Here is a 14,951-nt window from a genome sequence, read left to right as displayed (position 1 = left end):
TTAAATATTACATTTGTGGTCTGTTTAGACACTGGATCTTGCCGCAGCACAGCGTAAAACGGCATCATGTGTTGACAGTCAGCCACTGTTGCCTTGGTTTGCAGAGGTTTCATGATCAAAAATCTGGACAGCTGCCAACTGGAACCATATTGTCTGTAGCGACAAATCCAGGTTCTGTTTGGAATCCAATGATGGCCAGGTTCAAGTATGGAAGCCTCAGGGTAAGCACTTCAATCCTGACTTTGATGTGGATTGACTAAACTGCTGGTGTGATGATCTTGGGAATTGCATAGACCTGTTACCCCTAGTAGTGATACAAAGGACACTAACAGTGCAACATATCCTGTGGCTACATGTGTTTCCAACTGGTGAGTCTCAGCAGGATAATGCTCACCCATGCACAGCAAAGGCTTCCAGGAATGTCTCCATCACATTACAACACTTCCTTGACCTGCCAAGTCACCCGATATATTGTCAATCAAGCATTTATGGAACCATCTGGGACACCCGATTCGACTACCTATGAGTGTATAGGATCTATAGGCCCAGCTGCAACATCTGTGGGCAAATGTGCTGCAGGATCCCATAGGAACATGTATACCTCCATGTCCAGCTAGAGGTGCCCAACATGGGCACTAGAGCCTTCTTTTAGTTGTAGAGTTTCCCCCAGTAAGGGCGGGTTCACACCTTCGCCCGGTCTCCACTTTGTGGGTTTCGATCTTCTCCCCGAGAAACTGGACAGGAGATGGAACCCGGAAGTCAGTGTCCACCCATGAGCGCCGGTGAGCGTCTTCTGGTCTCCGCAACAAAACCATTTTGGTTTTTTTTTAACCGGACACAAAGTCCTGCATATCTGACTTTGTGTCCGGTTAAAAAAAAGCAGAAGACGCTCGCAGACGCTCACGGGCAGACACTTTGCAAACCCATTCAAATGAATTGGTTTGAAAACTGACCGCCGGGTTTCCGTCTCCTGTCCAGTTTCTCGGGCGGAAGACGGAAACCTGCAAAGTGAACACCGAGCGCAGTGTGAACCTGCCCTAAACTTCTCCTGTTGCTGTAATATTGTAATCTCTTACACATAACATTCCATTCCGACAAACCCTACTACAAAAAACTCTAGAATTATTGCTTTTGGAGACTACTTTGTAACTTCTCTCTGGGAAAATCTATGACACAATCTAATAGGGATGACAGATTGGCAATTGTCTATATTCATTTTATTTCACGTCGTCCAAAAAAGGAAAATTCTGAAATATGACGAATATCACGTCTAGCGAGTGCTGGATGGTTATTACAGAAACTTAAAAAAAAAAAAGGGAGTAGAAGTGTGAAAAGGAGTGAGACATACCAGATATCCAACAGGCTGTCATCTAGAGATTACTGCTGACAAGGTCAATAAAGGTGAGATTAGATGTGAATTGTGCAACATTTACATAAGGAAGGATTGTTACAAGAAACTAAGATTTGGGAAGATACAGACTGGGTGTTTTTCTAACAGGGTGAAATAAAAACTATCTTCAGTAGAGCAGAACAGACCAGATAGTAGTGAGCACCGCTAATATGAGGACTTGGGTGGCCGCTGTGCTCTGCCTGGTATCCCGTATTACTAGCGCTGAAGACGCCTGTCCAGGTGGGTTTCACTAAAATCACAAGAAGAATCTTTCATAAAATGTTAAATGTTTCAGGTGTGTAAAAGGAAGCATTATGCTGACTGTCATTATATGGACACTGGGAAGTTTGGGCTTTTTTAGGGAACTCTGATAGCACGGTTCTCTGTGGGCGAGCTGTTGGCACTGTTTATTTAGAGCAGTTTGTAGGTTTTTGCTTATGGGGACATTCTGCTCACAGAAGGGAAAGGGGAAAAGGTGAGCATTAGTTTTTTTGTTTTTTTTACCTTTGTTTGAACCATTGTACTGTGGGTGCCAATGGGGACATGAGATGCTGGGTGCAACGAGGAGGTGGACATGAAACTAAAGAGCAACCAGGAGAGGGACATGAAACTGTCAGAGCAACCAGGAGAGGGACATAAAAATGTGGTGGAAACCAGGAGAGGGACATCGTACTGCGAGGGCAACTGGATGGTGGACAGATTCATGTCTGAGGATCTGCTTATGGGGACAGGGTAATGTGTGATGGGCCATTATATTATATGGGACCATTGTGATGAGCTACTGTGGAGCATTATATTGTATTGGGGCACTAAGGGGCATTATCATTTGTGCAGGCCATTTATGCCTAAGTGACGATGGGGGGGTGCGTGTGCGCTTATGAAACATTTGCCCACCAATGTGTCCCTAACTTGCTGCTATTATTTAGGGGAGTCTACTTTGCTGATATTAGTGTTCATAATAGGCATTGTGATGGCATTGGTAATGGTGTCAATGTGATGGTGCATGAATGGATATGTAAAAAAAAAAAAAAAAAAAAAAAACAAACACATTTCACCTACAAGTCAGTTTCCTTAAAAAAATAAGAATGAGATAGATAGATAGATAGATAGATAGATAGATAGATAGATAGATAGATAGATAGAGTGTGGAAGGTAGCTCGGATACAAGTCTGGAGCTAGTGTAAAAGATACCAAAAAATTATGAAAAAGAAATTAAAAAAACACACATCTTTAAATCCCATCTCACCCTATAGTTCTGAGCGAATGAAAGACAACAAAAAAAAGAGATCATGTTATATGTGAATATATTATAGTATTAGTTATATCGTATGTAGAATAGCCATTTGTAATATTTTGGATGGATTGGATTAAAATAAAATACATAGATTTGTAACAAAAAAACATTTTTTTCAGCAGATTTTTTTATATCTGCATCATCGCCAAATCTAGCAAAGCTTAACTTGACTCATTACGTGTTAACAATATTGCGTACTGTGGCACAGAGTGTTAGAGGCGGCGTTTGTTGTCTGAGATAGAATATCAAGGCACAGAAAGATATCACGCTGCAGAAAGTCAAGCTATGTGAAGATCTGCCACATCTAGTCAGTAGATAAAGATAACAATTGTTCCATTGCATTTTTATACTCTTCTTTTTGTAGACTTGCTTGCTGCCAGTACCTATAACGTATTGGGCAATGTTCACTCTAAACCTCGGCACCCTCCTCATCCTGTGGGTAGGGGATTACTGTCATCACTGAGAAGACCCTGTCACACATCCTGCAAGCAGGACTTTACTTTCTACCGTTTTTGGAGGAAACCTGACAGAACCCATTATAGTCTTTCCGCGTGTAACTGCTTTTTAAACAGAAAGGGTTTCCATGTTTTAGGTCTGAAGGACAGAAACCCAAACGCTAGAGAGAACCTGGCGTAAGTCTACATTGTGTGACGGCTGTAATGTGCTTCATCCTTATCCTTTATTATCTCACTTACAGAAGTCAAGTATGTGGCCCTTGGAGAATCTGATAAATTGACAATCCTCCGCGGATGTCCTGGTCTGCCTGGACCTCCTGCGCAAAAAGGTGATATCGGTCTACAAGGAGAGAAAGGTGAAGATTTAGTCTTACTGTACAGGCAACAAATCTTACAGGTTTAGATTTACTTTTAATTAATGGGTTGGGACAAATGGAGTCAGGACATGGGGGGGTTGTTACTGAGATAGACGGATAGGAGATAGATAGATAGATAGATAGATAGATAGATAGATAGATAGATAGATAGATAGATAGATAGATAGATAGATAGATAGATACTGTAGATAGATAGATAGATAGATAGATAGATAGATAGATAGATAGATAGATAGATAGATAGATAGATACGATAGATAGATAGATACTGTAGATAGATAGATAGATAGATAGATAGATAGATAGATAGATAGATAAGATAATAGATAGCTAGATAAGATAAGATAAGATAAGATAAGATAAGATAAGATAAGATAAGATAAGATAAGATAAGATAAGATAAGATAAGATAATAGATAGATAGATAGATAGATAGATAGATAGATAGATAAGATAATAGATAGATAGATAGATAGATAGATAGATAGATAGATAGATAGATAATAGAAATAGAGATAGATAGACTAGAACAGAATAGAATTAATAATTGACGTTTTTGTTTCAGGATCTAAAGGAGACCCCGGGAAGGTCGGACCTGCAGGACACCCAGGTTTGCATACAAATAAGATGATTTTCTGTCTTAAATAAAACATTTGCGCACAAACAAAACAAACATAAAGCAAAAAAGGTGCAACTCTGGTGTTTGCTTAAATGAGATATATCCTACACCCCTTGAGGGTTATACCATGTGCAATTTAGAATATGTGCCTGTTCTGACTTTGTTATCATTACTACAGGATCTGCAGGTTCTTCTGGAGAAACAGGACTGAAAGGTGAGAGGATCAGTATAGACTGGTGTCCAGAAAGATATCTGCACAGGGCCCAAGTGGTGCACAAGATGTCATTACAATAAAGCTACTGTATATATCTGACACCATTTATAAATAAAAATCTTCGCACTAGAGATTGGGAGATCTATCAAAATTGGTTACAAAGAAAAAGTAGAGCAGTTACAGCTTAAACTGAAAATGGCATCTGCAAAGTGAGAATTAGGATAAAACCAGCTGTAATTTTACCACTTTTTGGCTAAAGTCCCACATTTCAAAAACAAATAACACAGTGTTTTACATTACCTGCAAAGTGGATGAGATTCTGGCTAATCTCGTCCACAGATGGCAGAAAAAAAAACTTATGTTTTGGAAAATCACAGCTACAGAAACACCACAGAAAAAAACCTCATGTATCCCCACCACACTTTTTTCCACAGATGTTTCTTTGCTGCGTCTCACTGTGCAGGGCTGTAGCCTTCTCCAATTTTTGGGCAAAAAAAGAAACTAATAAAAAAAATAAAAAAAAAATTCTATTGCCATGAAAGGTCTCATAAATTTTCTAAAATCTGATTTTTTTTAAATTATTTTTTCTATCTGTCATTCCCTTGTTACGTTCAGGTTTTAACCTTTTTTTTTTAAGGAGAGAAAGGGGAACCTGGCTCCTCGGGTCCAGCATATGGTGAGTCTTGAAAAAGTTTACACTTTATTACAGAGAGATAGAGCTTGGAGTAACAGGATCAACAATAAAAACTAAAGTTATACACTGTCTGCCAATAAGTATTTGGACACCCATGTGAATGAAGATATCTGCGGCCGTGATGTACGTCACACTTTCTGCCATTAAATAGGAAACAGCATTGGCATTAGTCGCATGCAAGATGTCACAAAGTGCAGAGTTGTCCAATTTCGAGAAAGGGGTAATTGTGGGGGACCACAGAGATGATCGATCCTTAAGGGACATAGCAAGCAAACTGAATTACCCAAAATCAACAGTGGCCTATGTCATTACAAAGTGGAAGGTGAACGGTGACTGTCGGAATGTGCCCCGAGTTGGCAGACCCCCGAAACTGGGAGATAGAGACCGACGGGTGCTGGGCAGAGAAACTGCACCCAACCGATGGCTCACATACACCAGGAGTCTCACCAGGCATCCGGGAGTATTGTGTCTATCAATCCCATCCATAAGGAAGCATCTGCTGGGGGCTACCAACTATTGGATAGGAAGAAATGTTGTTTTTTTTATTCTACCATCGGTCTCCAAATACTTATTGGTAGACAGTGTATTCAGCTCTCAATTCCTTTTACTACATCTTAAGCAATGTAAAAGGTTTTTACCATATATACAGTCCATGGTCATGAGATATGCAGTCCATGAGGGAACCCCTTTGATATTCCTTGTAAATCCCCTTTAATATAATCATTTGCACTATACCTCCATTGGTACACACTAGATCAGATGTTTCTTTGACAAGCCAACAATCCAATTTCTTACAGCTCATCGGAATTGCAAAGAACTGCAAGACCAAGGGACTTACCTTAGTGGGTGGTACAAAATCTACCCAGATGGAGAGACTCCTCTTACAGTCCTGTGTGACATGGATACGGATGGAGGAGGATGGATTGTAAGTCAATAAACAGTTATTACTTTTTAATTATTTTTAAAGTGACCCCACAGGCAAGAGCGTCCACCATACGAAACACTGACTATTCATGCTGGAAGATGTAGATGATCATAGTCTTACCTGTTCCATTGAAGGTCCCCATTTAAGATCTTCAGAGTTTTCTCCCTCCCTTTGAAATCTCCAGGTTTTCCAGAGACGGTGTGATGGCAGTGTGGATTTTTTCAGAGGATGGAGCGACTACAAGCGAGGGTTCGGTAGCCAATTAAGTGAGTTCTGGCTGGGAAATGATAACATTCATCGCCTCACGTCTTCAGGTAACTTCCCATCACCTTTATATCTCCAATCTTTTCCCAATCCTGTGGCCATGTCTGTTTATAAACATTGTGACACTACTATGACACTACAAATCTCAACATACCCCATGGAGTAGGTAACTTGTTGGATTTCTTCTTTCGAGCATTGACTTTGTACATGTTTATCCTTTCAGGAACCCAAGTGTTTCGAGTCGATCTGACAGATTATGATAATAATTACAGTTTTGCTACTTACGCTTCATTTTCCCTATCGGGAGAAGGTGACAACTATAAGCTACACATTGGAGCCTTCACCGGAGGCAGTGCAGGTAATGTCTGTGCTGATAATAGAAATATCTACAGTACAGACCAAAAGTTTGGACACACCTTCTCATTCGCAGAGTTTTCTGTATTTTCATGACTATGACAATTGTAGATTCACACTGAAGGCATCAAAACTATGAAGTAACACATGTGGAATTATAGACTTAACAAAAAAGTGTGACACAACTGAAAATCTGTCTTAAATTTTAGTTTCTTCAAAGTAGCCACCTTTTGCTTTGATTACTGCTTTGCACACTCTTGGCATTCTCTTCATGAGCTTCAAGAGGTAGTCACCGGAAATGGTCTTCCAACAGTCTTGAAGGAGTTCCCAGAGATGCTTAGCACTTGTTGGATCTTTTGCCTTCACTCTGTGGTCCAGCTCACCCCAAACCATCTCAATTGGGTTCAGGTCTGGTGACTGTAGAGGCCAGGTCATCTGGCGTAGCCCCCCATCACTTTCCTTCTTGGTCAAATAGCCCTTACACAGCCTGGAGGTATGTTTGGGGTCATTGTCCGGATGGAATAGCATGCCGCTGCAAGATGCTGTGGTAGCCATGCTGGTTCAGTATAAATCCCCAACAGTGTCACCAGCTTGGCACCCCCACACCATCACACCTCCTCCTCCTCCATGCTTCACGGTGGGAACCAGGCATGTAGAGTCCATCTGTTTACATTTTCTGCGTCACACAAAGACACGGTGGTTGGAACCAAAGATCTCAAATTTGGACTCATCAGACCAAAGCAGAGATTTCCACTGGTCTAATGTCCATTCCTTGTGTTCTCTTCTGCTTGTTGCCTGTCCTTAGCAGTGGTTTTCTACCAGCTATTTTACCATGAAGGCCGGCGGCTGCACAAAGTCTCCTCTTAACGGGTGTTGTAGAGATGTGTCTGCTGCTAGAACTCTGTGTGGCATTGACCTGGTCTCTAATCTGAGCTGCTGTTAACCTGCGATTTCTGAGGCTGGTGACTCGGATGAACTTATCCTCCGCAGCAGAGGTGACTCTTGGTCTTCCTTTCCTGGGGCGATCCTCATGTGAGCCAGTTTCTTTGTAGCGCTTGATGGTTTTTACAACTGCATTTGGGGACACTTTCAAAGTTTTCCCAATATTTCGGACTGACTGACCTTCATTTCTTAAAGTAATGATGGCCACTCGTTTTTCTTTACTTAGCTGCTTTTTTCTTGCCATAATACAAATTCTACCAGCCTATTCAGTAGGACTATCCGCTGTGTATCCACCTGACTTCTGCACAACACAACTGATGGTCCCAACCCCATTTATAAGACAAGAAATCCCACTTAAGAAACTTGATAGGGCACACCTGGGAAGTGAAAACCATTTCCGGTGACTGCCTCATGAAGCTCATCAAGAGAATGCCAAGAGTGTGCAAAGCAGGAATCAAAGCAAAAGGGGGCTACTTTGAAGAACCGAGAATATAAGACATATATTCAGTTGCTTCACACTTTTTTGTTAAGTATATAAATCCACATGTGTTAATTCATAGTTTTGATGCCTTCAGTGTGAATCTACAATTGTCATAGTCATGATAATACAGAAAACTCTCTGAATGAGAAAGTGTGTCCAAATTTTTGGTCTGTACTGTATGTAATATTCTATGGTTGGACACAATATCCACAAGCTTCTAGAGCCATGATATAAGGGCAATCTGGGACTTGTAGTTTTGCCACATCTAAAGAAGTACAGCTTGCTAGAGGTCAATGTTGTAGAAAATATAACAAGTCCCCATCAGTGCAGCCATCCACAAGGTATTATTGCCAGGAAAATAGAGATATATCATGGCACCTGTTATATCAATGAGTTTGTGATATGATGAGAGTCATCACGTCAGTTGGGATTATTTTATTCTCAAGATAGTTCTAATACCATGGAGGCAAGGCAAATATTAGGGCACTTGATAAGCATAGGGGCCGAGTAACTGGGAGCTTATCTGTAGTACCTAACCTGGCCACTACACCGAGAACAGGGCTGTCTGCTTCCTGCTCCATTCTCTGTGATTGGTTCCCCCATCAATCTGATACTGATGACTCATTCTTAGATTAGGCCATCAAAAAGAAAATCCCTTTAAGCCTGGTACTTTTCCTTGCTTAATGTTAAAATGGGTTTTAAAGAGGTCTGTTAGTTGCTATTAATGGGTTAATAAGTACACCCTTATACCTTTAGCTGTGTATTGAGTGATTTCTGGGTTTCTCTGGGTGCTCCTGGCATCTTCTGCATTTGTTTATAAGCTTCCTGTCTACCTTCCGCACTACCTACCTCTTATACTCCATTACACCCCCTCCCTGTCTCCCTAGCTAAACGATCCCACCCACTACTAGCTCTTCCCAACTAACTAGCTCAGCCCCCACCCTTCCCCACACCATACTTACCTGTCTTCCTCTCTGGGAGACGACGCCTCCTTTTTACTGTGCTCTGGCTGGAGACCCTTCTCTTCCACTCTCCGGGCCTGTGCACCGGCCGGAAGTAACTGTGACGCCTGCGCAGTACAGATGGAATGACATCTCTACTGCGCATGTGTCGCAGGCACCTCCAGACTGCGCAAGCGCTTGCAGAGATGGAGAGGGGATGAGCCGTTCAAAGACAGGAAGACACAAATATTGATGGGGTTGGGGGAGGGAGAGTACTGGTGACATTCCATTTCGGAAGCAGTGAAATGGAACATCAGAAAGGGTCCCTGGAAAAGGAACATCAGAAAGCGTCCCTGGAGTGGTCACATGACCTCCTCAGGACTATGGGTAATTATAGATTTTTTTAATATAAGAAAATTAGAAGTTAGGTGGGGGGAGGGTGGACCGTGGTGGCTCAGTTTAGGGGTTAATTCTTATTTTATCCTGGACAATCCCTTTAGCCCTAGTAAAGTTTCTGCTAATTAGAGGGGTCGTCCAGCTAAAAATATAGGCTATAAATTCAAAAAACAAAGAAGGACTTCCAAAACCAGGTAAATTTTGATATATGCTAACTTTTTATTACACGCAGGTGACTCTCTCTCCTATCACAATGATCGGCCCTTTTCAACCAAAGACAGAGACAATGATATCTTTCCAGAAAACTGTGCAACAAAATTTAAAGGGGCCTGGTGGTATGGATCATGCCATAATTCCAATCTGAACGGACAATATCTGAGAGGAAACCACAACAGCTACGCGGATGGAATTAACTGGCAAACTGGACGGGGAGACCATCATTCCTATAAAATATCTGAACTGAAGTTCAGGCCACTTTAATAGGTTTGGTATTTGTATGCTATTATAAAAAAAAACTGACTCAAGAGCAGGGAAAGGGGGAAAATAAAAACCTACTGTATACCCATCTCTTTAATCCGCCAGCACTCCAGCACTGGTGCTCTGGTGCTCCCCATCAGTATAGGATTACTTTCCACAGTAATGACTTATATATCCCTATACATGGCGTATAATCCATGTACACATGACCACTACCGCAATAAATGAGCACAGCTGGAATACTGACATGTATGGTAAGTGACCGCTGAGACCAATGATTGGCGCTACTGGGTCATCCCTACAGTTTATAGGCAGAGGGATGGAATGGCGGGGGATTACAGAGAACAGAATAGGATTAGTTTTTATTTTACCCCATTCCATGTTCTTGGGAACCCCTTTAGTATAACCCTAATGATTCAAGTTATTGATAGCTGAAATTATCTGATGTATCAAAGCCGCGGATCATATTGTTCAAGTCTCTGATCTCAGACCACGTCCTGATTTTCACTAGTCAATCTTTTGGATGACATCTATGAATTTTTGCAGGGTAACAAAAGCAATTTAAATTCAGGATGTTTTTATGATGTAAAACGCCTTGTCTTTATTTGTAAGCACTGATGACACATCATGTTCTGATCTTTTATATGGCACATTTGTATATGTAACCTCACATGTAATGTATAACCGCATAAAGTAAACTACTGCTACTGTGTTGTCATCACTGACCACCAAATGAATAACCCTGATGTTATATATATAAACCAGCTCATTTCCATATTGACCAAAGGCTAGTAACTCTTCACTCCATGTAAATTTATTCTGGCCCATATGAAGGGTCAGACTGGCCCACTGGAGAACCGTTGAATCCTCCAGTGGGCCCCATGTCCATAAGGGGCGCTACCGGACCACCAATGCTTTTTAAAAAAAATAGGCAGTGGAGGTGCGGTAACGGCTCCCATTCACTTACCTCTCCCCACTCCTGGCCAAGAACACAGGGCCCAGGCTGAAGCAGGAAGAAGAAAGGCTGCGGGCAGGAGTGTGAAGAGGTAAGTAATGCATTCAGATTCTTCCTGATGTTGCGATCCAGTTTTAAGAACCAGATTGTAAAACTGGGGAGAAGTGGCACCTCCGATCCGGTTCTGCTAGTACTAGAGCAGAAAGCCACTGGCTTCCTGCTCTACCACTCACAGGCTTGTCGGCACCTCCTGGGGCTGTCCAGGCATAATTGTTTATGGTTTACCCTCAGGATAGGCCATAAATACCTGATCTGAAAGAGGCAGACCTGGGATCAATCAGCTGTACGGAGCCACTTCTGGCGCCCGTCCTGTACACAATACAGGGCTGGAAAGAGAAAGCTCTATCCACTGTGTAGTAGCCGGGCTCCTTCACTACATCTCAGCATAAATTGAAGGCAGTGGTAGCTGAGCTCCTGTGAAGGCACCGGGAGACTATACAGCAAAAGGAGCTTTCGGCTTCCGGCTCTGTGTTGTGTATAGAATGGGAACCGTACAGTTGATGGAGCCATGATTCAGCCCCCTACCGATCAAGTATTTATGGCTTATCCTGAGCATAGGCCATAAAAAAAATTAACCCTGGACAACCCCTTTATTATAACCCACACAGTTTAATGTCTCCTCCACAGGGAGTTACCCCCCATCACTGCCCCACACAATATAATGGTGCCATACAGTTTGGGGACCAGTGAAGAGGCCACTATATGGGGGGACCACTGGTGAACCCTAGACATCCCAGTCTGACTCTGCCCATATGATGTCTATATGTCTTGTTATATGGCCGGCTAAAAAATTATTTAGGATTTATTATTTCAGATAAGAAAATTATTGATTTATTTTTAAAACCTGGACCTGGGAGAAGGAAAATACACAAGACATTCATTGTTCTAGCTTTACTGTACCTGTGGTTATAGTTTTTGACACTAGATGGCAATATCCTCAACAAAATGCAGCAAGAAGAAAAAATACATCTCTGTAATATCAGGCTGACATTGTATTTGGTTTGCTGATATAGCGGCAACATATTCTGCAGATATGGCATCACCAGCACCGATCCCAAGTTGTTGGACTGTCATTGACTAGGTGACATTTTTAAATCTGTATAAAGATAGAGAGTGCCCCTGGAAGTGGGGGTGGTTATGAACAGTTTTGCTGCTGTGTTTGGTGCCAGGTCAGTGGCGTAACTACCGGGGAAGCAGAGGAGGCGGCTGCCACAGGGCCCGGGACAACAGGGGCCCGGCGACAGCCGCTACCGCTGCGTTTTTTTTTTTTTTTAATAGGCCGTTACTGGCTGGAGTTACTTGTAGGTGGTACAAAATCTACCCAGATGGAGAGACTCCTCTTACAGTCCTGTGTGACATGGATACGGATGAATTGTAAGGGAGCATTCACACTACCATCATTGTCCGACAGGTAGTGTACGCTGCTAGTGTCCATTCAAAATCTTACACGGACATTAGCAGCGGACACTAGCTGTGTCTGTGACACTTTTCATTCACTTAAATGGCGATCGGGTGCGTTCTTTTGCACTCCGTGCCTGTCCTTAACTGTCCGTTTGTAAAGATGTCCGACTTTTCAAGCGGACAGAAAAAACCTACATGTCGGGTTTTTCTCCGTTCACCTTTTCCGCGTCACACAAAGACACGGTGGTTGGAACCAAAGATCTCAAATTTGGACTCAGACCAAAGCAGAGATTTCCACTGGTCTAATGTCCATTCCTTGTGTTCTCTTCTGCTTGTTGCCTGTCCTTAGCAGTGGTTTTCTACCAGCTATTTTACCATGAAGGCCGGCGGCTGCACAAAGTCTCCTCTTACCAGTTGTTGTAGAGATGTGTCTGCTGCTAGAACTCTGTGTGGCATTGACCTGGTCTCTAATCTGAGCTGCTGTTAACCTGCGATTTCTGAGGCTGGTGACTCGGATGAACTTATCCTCCGCAGCAGAGGTGACTCTTGGTCTTCCTTTCCTGGGGCTGTCCTCATGTCAGCCAGTTTCTTTGTAGCACTTGATGGTTTTTGCAACTGCACTTGGGACAATTTCAAAGTTTTCCCAATTTTTCGGACTGACTGACCTTCATTTCTTAAAGTAATAATGGCCGCTCGTTTTTCTTTACTTAGCTGCTTTTTTCTTGCCATAATACAAATTCTAACAGTCTATTCAGTAGGACTATCAGCTGTGTATCCACCTGACTTCTGCACAACACAACCGATGGCCCCAACCCCATTTATAAGGCAAGAAATCCTACTTATTAAACCTGACAAGGCACACCTGTGAAGAGAAAACCATTTCCGGTGACTACCTCATGAAGCTCATCAAGAGAATGCCAAGAGTGTGCAAAGCAGGAATCAAAGCAAAAGGTGGCTACTTTGAAGAACCGAAATAGAAGACAGATTTTCAGTTGTGTCACACTTTTTTGTTAAGTATATAATCCCACATGTGTTACTTCATAGTTTTGATGCCTTCAGTGTGAATCTACAATTGTCATAGTCATGAAAATACAGAAAACTCTTTGAATGTGAAGGTGTGTCCAAACTTTTGGTCTATGCTGTATATATACATATATATATTGTAAATGCGGGACCTTCAGAGAAGGAAAGTTGCTAGGACAATCAGATGGAGGCAAAGGTGTTCAGCTCACACGTGTAGGTTTATTGGTAGCAGTTCAGACAGTCCAGTAGTAAATAAAACAAATTGGCTTTCTTCAGCAAAACGGATAACTCAAAATAGCTTGCTCCAGCACAAGGATAAATTCAAATAATATAAGCAGTCCTTACTTCAGGGTACAAGAAAGTAAATTTCCAAGGTTTTTCTCACCCAGACACAAGGGGATTTGTTTGAGCTGTTCCTCCAGACACATAAGGCAGTGTGTCTAACCAGGTTCTCCTACAAGAGACAACCACACCCCCTCCCATGGGCAACCTCAGTGCTTTAATAGCTGATCACTTGGGTCAGCCAGAAAAACCAGGACTGGAGTATCGGCCTGAGTTTACAACAATACCTAACTCCTGGTCCCATACCCCAGCCAGTCACCTTGTAGATACCAACCACCTCAGTGGAAGATACCTGCCCTCTACCACTTTACCATCTGCCTGTTTACTATATATATATATATATATATATATATATATATATATATGTATATATATGTATATATAAATAAACCAGCTCATCTGACCTAAAGGCTGAGGCCCCACATTACGGAAACTTCACTTTTTTGTTGCAGGTTTTTTTGTTTGTTTGTTTTTTAGCCTAAAAAAGTATAAACACTTCATATATATTTCCATTCCTTTTGTAGTCATTCATGGCTTTGGCTCAAAAAAAGGAACTGCAAGAAAAAAAAAGCTGCGTTTCCACAACATGGGGCCTTAGCCAAAGGCTAGCAAGTCCTGTCTCAAATCATTACACTATAGGCAAGATCTATATAAGCAGGTCATGTGACTGCTATAAAACCCAGAGAGAGAGAGAGTCGGGCCCTAGATGTACACACACTTTTACACCTGGTTCTAGCTTTACTGTACCTGTAGTTATAGTTTTTGACACTAGATGGCAATGTCCTCAACAAAATGCACCAAGAAAAAAAATATAATTCTGTAATATCAGGCTGACATTTTATTTGGTTTGCTGATAGCGGCAACATATTCTGCAGATATGGCATCACCAGCACCGACCCCAAGTTGTCGGCCTGTCAGTTAATGGGTGAAATTTTAAAATTTGTATAAATAAATGAAGAGCTCAACGGAAAAATGGCCAAAGTCCACATTTTGTCATATTTCAAATTATTACCTAGAAAGCTTCTTTGTACCTCATTCTATGCGTTGGGTTTACAAGGTACCTAGGATTAATGACCTAAGTCCATATATTTCAATGCAGAAGAATTTACATTCAATGGAATAATGGCCTAAGTCCAATACAAACTTACTTCACTCTCGTTGGTCATTTTTTCATTGAAATCGTGACTTCCGGTCTGTTGTTTATATTAGTGTAAAAACTTTGTCTTATTGTTTAAGAGGCTCTAAATCGACTTTTGCACATATTTAGCGCCGAAAAGGGAGGCAGGTAATTATTATTCTTCATCGTTTAATAATAGTAGTAATTAATTAATAATATTAAATAAATAA

General features: G+C 41.7%; 1 protein-coding gene across 1 annotated transcript; it reads left to right on the top strand.

The window, feature by feature from the left end:
• Positions 1–1,560: 1,560 nt before the first annotated feature.
• LOC142218352 (ficolin-1-like) lies at positions 1,561–9,828 on the top strand. Its single transcript, XM_075287010.1, has 9 exons — positions 1,561–1,630; positions 3,382–3,495; positions 4,082–4,126; positions 4,314–4,349; positions 4,987–5,025; positions 5,841–5,968; positions 6,153–6,282; positions 6,456–6,590; positions 9,579–9,828. The coding sequence occupies exons 1-9, from the start codon at positions 1,561–1,563 to the stop codon at positions 9,824–9,826; spliced, it is 945 nt and encodes a 314-aa protein (XP_075143111.1). The 3' UTR covers positions 9,827–9,828.
• Positions 9,829–14,951: the final 5,123 nt, after the last annotated feature.

Source organism: Leptodactylus fuscus, chromosome 9 (genome assembly GCF_031893055.1).
Source record: "Leptodactylus fuscus isolate aLepFus1 chromosome 9, aLepFus1.hap2, whole genome shotgun sequence".
NCBI classification, from domain to species: domain Eukaryota; kingdom Metazoa; phylum Chordata; class Amphibia; order Anura; family Leptodactylidae; genus Leptodactylus; species Leptodactylus fuscus.
Note: the sequence above shows the minus strand (reverse complement) of the source record. Positions and strands in the feature narration are given on the sequence as shown.

Excerpts from the sequence above, each read along its gene's own strand:
- LOC142218352 (XM_075287010.1), top strand. The coding sequence starts at position 1,561 with ATGAGGACTTGGGTGGCCGCTGTGCTCTGCCTGGTATCCCGTATTACT. Across the intron at positions 1,631-3,381 it reads CGCTGAAGACGCCTGTCCAG|AAGTCAAGTATGTGGCCCTT; the intron begins GTGGGTTTCACT and ends TCTCACTTACAG. Across the intron at positions 3,496-4,081 it reads CGGTCTACAAGGAGAGAAAG|GATCTAAAGGAGACCCCGGG; the intron begins GTGAAGATTTAG and ends TTTTTGTTTCAG.